We start from the raw sequence: 7,427 nt of genomic DNA, 5'->3' as shown, positions 1-7,427 counted from the left end.
CTATAAAAAACAATTCCATTCCTTCCTCTTACGTAGCTATGGCCAAAATCAGTTGTCTTTATGTCTTTGTAAAGCATTTAAATAAAAGTATCATTCAATTGAATTTATCCTGCGCACAATTGACTAATTTTTGTAATCCATCCAAACGATAATCGAGCCACTACGATTTGACAAAGTATTCCAAATTACGCGCTTCTTCATTTAAACAAATATATTGCACCGCGCATTCCAATAATTCTCCCTATTAAATACCTGCTTTTGGCATGCTCAATCATATCAAACTCTGCTTTACATTTCTCAATCCGTGCAACATTCGGAGCCAATTAGAAATGAAAACTACCAGAGCAATTATCAAAGCTTCCCTGAGCTGCATATTGTGGCTTTCCATAATCGTGGCAATTAATGCATCAGACCCAGATCCTCTGCAGGATTTCTGTGTGGCTGATACTACTCAAGCTAATGTGAGGGTCAACGGTTTTGTGTGTAAAGACCCAAAGGCAGTGAACGCATCTGATTTCTTGTTTAGGGGACTAGGTAATCCACCCTCAACCAACAATAGTTTTGGGTTTAATATCACACAAGCTAACGTTCAAACTTTGCCCGGAATAAACACTCTGGGTATATCAATTAACCATGGAGTTTTTGCCCATGGTGGTTTGAATCCCCCTCATATTCATCCTCGTGCTACTGAAATCATATTTGTAATGGAAGGCACTATTTTGGTTGGTTTTATCAGCACAAATAATGTGTTGTTCTCACAAAAGTTGGAGAAAGGAGATGTGTTTGTGATTCCAAGGGGCTTAGTGCATTTTCAGCAGAACGTGGGGACATCATATGCCACAACAATTACTGCTCTTAACAGCCAGCTCCCTGGTGTTCAAGTGGTTGCATCTGCCCTCTTCGGAGCCAATCCTCCCATTCCTCAAGGTGTGTTGGCCAAGGCATTTAATGTCAATGACCAGCAGATCAAGGAGTTGATTGCTGGACAAGGCTCTACACCTGCATCACCACCTGTAGGGTATTAATTTGTCACTGTTAGATCATTCGGGTGAGAGAAGATGCTATCTTGTCTCTCTTAGACTGTTCTTACTCAATTTGATTTATTTCTTTCTTGTCAGCTGTTTTGAGCCTGCACCCAATAAGAGCCTCATCCTACTTGGAGGCTGAACTGAATAAATAGCTCTCTCGTTTTTCGTGGAAGGTGAATTGAATAGAAGTACGACATATTTGTTTTCAAAGATAATGATATGTGCTTCTAAGTATTCTATATAATTGTATTTCTACATTTTTTTGAAACTATTGTGATATTTTGAAGTTTTAAAATACTATTTATCGTAAACTATTTTTCAAAATAAAATAACTTTTTGGAAGGATAGTCCAGGAATCATTCAATAAAATGTATATATAAATATTTTTGATAGAGATTAATCAATTTTGTTGTTTCAGACTGAAAATATGTTGCTTTGTAACAGCTATTTTAGAAAAATAAGGACAATAACAATGAGTGCTTGTCATGATGGTTGATTAAATTTAAGGCAATTTAGAACAACAATAACAGTTTATACTCAAATATAAGAAACGTTGTGACTCTAGAAATGTCTCATGCTCACTACTATTTTCAAATTTCACATTCCCACCCCTTACCGTGGCTCAATCCTTTACTGCTGAACCACCTCCACTAGATCTAGTGGTGGATCTTTCTTCTCACTGTGGTGGTTCTTTGGGGCTTGCTGTCGGTAATGTGATGGTTGTGGTTGGGGCTCCAACTATGGGGGTTCATAAGTTGGATGCTCTAGCTTTGGTTCAGTCTGGTTGTTTTCTCTCTGGATGTGGGTGGGACTTCCTTTCTTGAGAGGTTTGTTGGCTATGATAGGGCTACTTCTTCCTCTAGCTCTAGGCGATGAACATCCTATGCAGATCTGTTAAGGAAGATCTTGTCGATTGCTAATGTAGCCAAGGCTGTTACTGCTCTCGTTGCTTCCAGAAAAATGAAGGGTTCTATCAAGGCGACAATCCGTATGCTTCTGCTACTCCTGTGTTTCCTCTAGGAAAAGAAGTGCTTGAATGTGAGGATTATTTTGCTAAGCGGGCTTAATCTGTAGATTTTTTTGGTTTTGACCTTCTCTTCCCGATTTGGATTGCTAGATTCAAGAGGTTTGGTCTCCTTTGGTCATGGATAAAATGAAGATTTCCCCTTCTGCCAAACGTTTTTTTATGGTTTGGTTTTATTCAAAGGATGATCGGTACGTTATGCTTCATGGTGGGCCTTGGAGGTTAGATTCACATCCACTCTCAATGCACCCTTGAGTTTCTTCTTTGAATCTTTGAAAGATTAAACTAATATTTTTCTTTTGTGGGTAAGGTTGCCTTATCTTCCCCTTCATTTCTAGTGTGATGAAGCCTATGAGGCTATTGGTAATACTTTAGGTAGTTTCTTGAAGATCGACTTTATGACTAAAGTCTTTGGTCGTAATTCTTTTGCTCGTATTTTAGTTGAAGTTGATCTTTCAAAAGCTCTTACTAGTGGGGTCATTCTAAAGGTTAATGATAGACATTGGTGTTAGTTGGTGGACTGTGAGGGGATCCCCTTTCATTGCAAGTGTTGTTTTGCTACCAAGCATTTGGCTTTTGAGTGCTTATGTAGTGTTCGTATGCACTATTCCTCAACTTGGTGGAAGAATGCCAATCATGACCACGTTACTATTTTTCTTGATGTTGCTTTTGTGGATGATGTTGTTTCAAAGGATTCAGAACCACCCACTCCTATTTCTTCTCCTCCTAGTTTAGCTAATTTTTCTGAGGATACAGGATCACCTTTTGCTCTAATTACTTGTGTTCCTATCCATTATGTTACAAATTTACTTGTTGCTGTTCTTATTCAGTCCAAATCTAATTCACAAAATAAAATGATAAATGTTGGTTTTTTGGTTTCTTCTACTATTTCTCTACTTGATGTTTGTCAAATTAATTATGCCTTACAAAAGTTTTATGAGGTCCATAGTGATGTTAAGGATTCTTCTAGTGTTTCTATTGGTAAAGTTGTCCCTAATGATGTTGTTCTTTCTAACTTCATTTCAATTAACCCACCTTTTTCTTCTAAAAACGTTTGATGATAGTTAACCCATTCTCCATAGAATCGGTGAACTATTTTATCTTTGTCCAAGGAAGGGTTAATAGGTAAAGAAAAATTAAGTACTTCCACATAATCACAGTCCCAAAACTAGGCCCACTCATAGTTAAATTATGTGCATCTATCAAAGTTGGTACAAACCTAGTGTGAAATTGTAAAGATAAATAATTTATGACACCACATGCATTGAATAGTAAAACTCAATCAATGATGCATTTTCATTTGTAGAGGTTGAATATAAAAGTGCAATAAAAGTTACACAGGAACAAATATGTTGTAAAATATTAATTGATAGGATTTCATAAATGTTTAGTAATAAGAGCTGCAAATTTTTCCATCTAATAGATAAATTTTACTATTCATTCTTTTATGTTGTCTACTTGAGGGACAATGTAAAGCATTGAGATCATTTTGGTTCTCTTAGATGTTGACTCAAAAAAACTTGTGTTGTTCATCTTATGTACTATTCTTCTATTGTGATCATAGTCCCACTTGGGGGATGAGGTCAATTCATAACAAACATACTTTATATACACGATTTATATGATGCACGTACTGATCCCAAATTGTGGACCCTTATGTGCTCTTTTTCATCTTGTTAATTTTTTCCCTTGATGTTCCTATGTTTGGGAGTATTTCATTGTCACAATTGGATTGTCTTTTGGATGTATGTATGCTACCCTAAAGAAATTTCTCTTGTTATTTAGTGTACGCAATCACTTTAATGTAGGCACATACACACTACTATATGTTACCTTTTGTGCACAAACCACGAGATTTGGCTTGTACACTTTGATCACACATCATGATATGTTTGGGTAGGTAATTTTTTTTCAAATTAATTTGTAATCCAAGGCTTGGTTTTGTAATCTTTGTGTTTTGTGTATGCTACAACACCTATTTTGCAGTCAAGTTTCATGTTAGAATATTTAGAAAACCAAGGTTTTCTTTTGTAATCTCTCTTTACATGCTAAAAAGACTCATAGTAAAGAACTCCTTACTAGATCAAGAAGTCATCTTCATTCTCTTCTCTCTCTCTTCTCATATGGCTCATAGTAAATAGCTTCTTACTAGACCTAGAAGCCATATTTATTTTTCATTCTTATATGATCCATATGTTGATCAGTGTTTCTTCTTTTATCTTGATGTTGTAGACTAATAAAATCCAAAGTCCTTAGGGGCTTGGTGTTTCTTGTCTTCTTATTGTCCTGGTAAAAATATTTCAATGCTAACATATACTTTACTGTGAGTATGAACATAAGGTCATACTCTCACTAAAGTGGGGGGTAAATGTAGTTTTGTATATTGTATCCTCATACAATTTCATGCTTATTTGGGTCTCACCTTCATGATTTTCCTTCTTTTCCCTAATTATGCCTGATTCTACTCAAACCAGTGCTCATTTTGATGTCTCTGCTCTCTAATTTTACTTCTTGACCTTATCCCATTCCAAAAGGACTAGACTAGGGTTCCAAGTGTCATAGTATAGGTAAAAAGCGCCTAGATTTGAACACTATAACAATAAAAAAAATTGAACCAAAAAAGATAGTTGATGTCGACATTCTTTGTAATTTCAACATGTTTCATGAGATTGAGTATAAAAGCAAGTCTTATCTTATCATTGTATTCTCTGCAACATGGAATTGGAAAGAATTTATCACCTTCTTTTAAATTGACCTTTTGCATACTAATGTTGGTCATGGTTATGTCTCGAACTCCATTGGATTAGTCCACTTCACTCCAAGCTAATCATGGTTTTTGGAGCATGGCCAAGAGTGCATAAGGATTCATTCTTTGCTTCCTTGTGGGAGGTTGCACGAGCTATTCTCATCTAGAACTTGTGGTGGGAAAGGAATAGGAGGATCTTTAGGGAGGAAAAGAACATTGTCTCTCATGTAATGGTTAATATAGAAAACTGTATTTTGCAGGTTGTCAAAGCCGATACGTCTAAATACAAAAATTTAGATTCCCCTTTCACTTTTGGGGGTGATAAAATCCTCAAGAAATGGAAGGGAATTTATCTCCCCTTCTAAGGTAGCCTTTTAAAGAATCCTAGTGGGAAGAGAAAAAGAAGAGATGTCAAATTGAAACCTCCTAATCACTCATTTTGTAAAATAAAATTTGACAGAGTGGCCAAAGGAAATCTAGGCATCTCAAGGGTGGGTTTTGTTATTCGCAACTCCAGGGGTGTGATCTTAGTGGTTGGAGTGGCTAAAATCCAAAATACTACCAATAATGTGGCATAGGAAATGACTTTAGTGTGTGGCCTGTGGGTCTCTTCTGAATATGAGATTAATAATCTGGTGATAGAAGGTGATACCCTGAAAATTATTTCAGCTCTCAAAAAGTTTAAAACTCCTAGTTGGACTGAAAATTATTTCAGCTCTCAAAAAGTTTAAAACTCCTAGTTGGACTGTGAATTATGTCCTTCAAGAGGCCTAGCTTCTTCTTCCAAAATTTCAAACTTATTCTATCCTTCACTATTTTAGAGAAGCAAACAGATTGGTAGATGCTCTTGTAAATGGAGGTTGTGGATTCATGCATAGGAATCTCTGATGGGGATGGAGAGATATTCAAAATTAAGTTTCCCTGATGCCAATTACTCGGGAGAAACTAATTTGAACTCCCCCTTAACTTTGAACTTTCCTAACCTTTTTATTTTATTGTAAGACCTAATAGTTATATGATGGATCATCCTCTTGGCAATTGGCTCCCATCAACATATAGCCATTTATCCACTCACAACTCAGATCCTTATTGTGTCCGTTTAATGATTCCCATGGCAGCCCTGAATTTGGGAATGTTTCCTTTTTGAAATCAGCCATTACATATGTCATGTTTTTGTTATTGATTGGTACGATTTCAAAAATATGATGGCCTTATGAAGGATGATTTTCCATGTGAAGTGTGCTTGGAAGGATATGTGGCATGTCTTTCCAAAGAATTGCATTCATCATTCTTATCATATTGCATCCTTCCCTTGTGTGAATTTATTACCCTCTGTTGTCATCGCATGTCGAGGCTTGTGTCAATCCAACAAATATGGGCTTTAAAAGTGTAGCTTTCTTAATTTTTGGCCCACTTCTGGGTCTGCAAATTATCCTTCTCTTCATATCAAGGGTTTGTCAGGTTCTCTCTATCTTTGGCTATCTACCAGTTGAAATATTGCTTCAGCTTTGTCTCTAAGGAGACATGGATTACAAGCCTTTGAATCAAAGAGTTATTGTGTCATTTTCTAGGTGGAATTTTCTTACTTCTTTCACATTCACTCCAGACTACATGAAACATATCTTCTCCTAGGATAGCAGTAAAATACTCAGTGCTATCATCATTGTGGTAGGAGAGGAGCTAATATATCATAAGGCCCCGTGAAATATCTACCCTTCTCAACTAATTTCCATTTTTCTATCTAATGCATTTGATATTTTATAAAATTACAAGTCTCTATTGCTCCTTGCATCCCAATTTATTAAGAATGATTTTGTTCCTCCTCATAGCATCAAAAGGGGAGTGAAAAATAATGATATCTTCAATGGAAAGAGTTGGGTGTGAGGTATTTTCCCCAGGAAGTTTCTAAAATAGAAACCCCTATATGTTAAAATTTATAATGCCATGAAAATTAGGTTGGATTCCAACAATTACAAATCGTTTGAGGGGGAATTGAGTGTTTTTTCCTAAAATGGCCTCCTCTGTTGAAGTTGCCCTCCTCTCCGACTTGTTCTATGCCCTCTATCATCACACTTGGCACCATGCTTTGTCCGCAAAACTAACCATTATCCACTCTAAAGACTGCCTACGCAGCAGTCCGTAAGATTTTTTTGTTGGTTTTAGAGTATGCCAATCATACGCCCCGTGGGATGTTAGTCTTAGACTAGGAAGTTACCACCCACACAAGGAAATCCATTCCAAATATTGTCAACATAGGGAGGTAAAATATTTTGGTGTGGGTCTTCAAGGGGAGAAATCTTAGGCTTAGGAAGGGGATGGGATCGACTTTGGGAACTCTCTAGCTTAGAGGGCTCTGTTGGATGAAGAAGGTGTGGGGGAAAACAACCTTTGATTTGATGGTATGTTGTGTATTGTTTCCCCTTCTACTTATGTTGTTTAATCTGTATTTTGGTTATGGGCTTTGCCCCTCACAATCTATTAGTTATGCTCTATTATTTAATGCTATTAAATTTTGTTCCCTTGGTTATGGCTCTTTAGTTAAATTGTCCAGATGTATACCCAAATTGAGTGTTGCTCTCTGTTTTTCTTCTTTTTGCTCAAATTTTGTGGTCTCAAGTAGTATTCTTGT

General features: G+C 36.5%; 1 protein-coding gene across 1 annotated transcript; it reads left to right on the top strand.

The window, feature by feature from the left end:
- The first annotated feature begins 329 nt into the window (after positions 1 to 329).
- Positions 330 to 1,167, top strand: LOC131028106 (germin-like protein subfamily 2 member 1). The gene is made up of 2 exons (XM_059218997.1): positions 330 to 1,018; positions 1,119 to 1,167. Exons 1-2 carry the CDS (start codon positions 330 to 332, stop codon positions 1,165 to 1,167), a joined length of 738 nt encoding a protein of 245 aa, XP_059074980.1.
- The last annotated feature ends 6,260 nt before the right edge of the window (positions 1,168 to 7,427 follow it).

This window comes from Cryptomeria japonica, chromosome 4 (genome assembly GCF_030272615.1).
Source record: "Cryptomeria japonica chromosome 4, Sugi_1.0, whole genome shotgun sequence".
NCBI lineage: Eukaryota > Viridiplantae > Streptophyta > Pinopsida > Cupressales > Cupressaceae > Cryptomeria > Cryptomeria japonica.
Note: the sequence above shows the minus strand (reverse complement) of the source record. Positions and strands in the feature narration are given on the sequence as shown.

What these genes read in the sequence shown, in the direction of transcription:
- LOC131028106 (XM_059218997.1), top strand. Translation starts at nt 330, where the DNA reads ATGAAAACTACCAGAGCAATTATCAAAGCTTCCCTGAGCTGCATATTG. An exon ending in CCTGCATCACCACCTGTAGG is followed by an intron (nt 1,019 to 1,118) that starts GTATTAATTTGT and finishes CTTTCTTGTCAG; the next exon opens with CTGTTTTGAGCCTGCACCCA.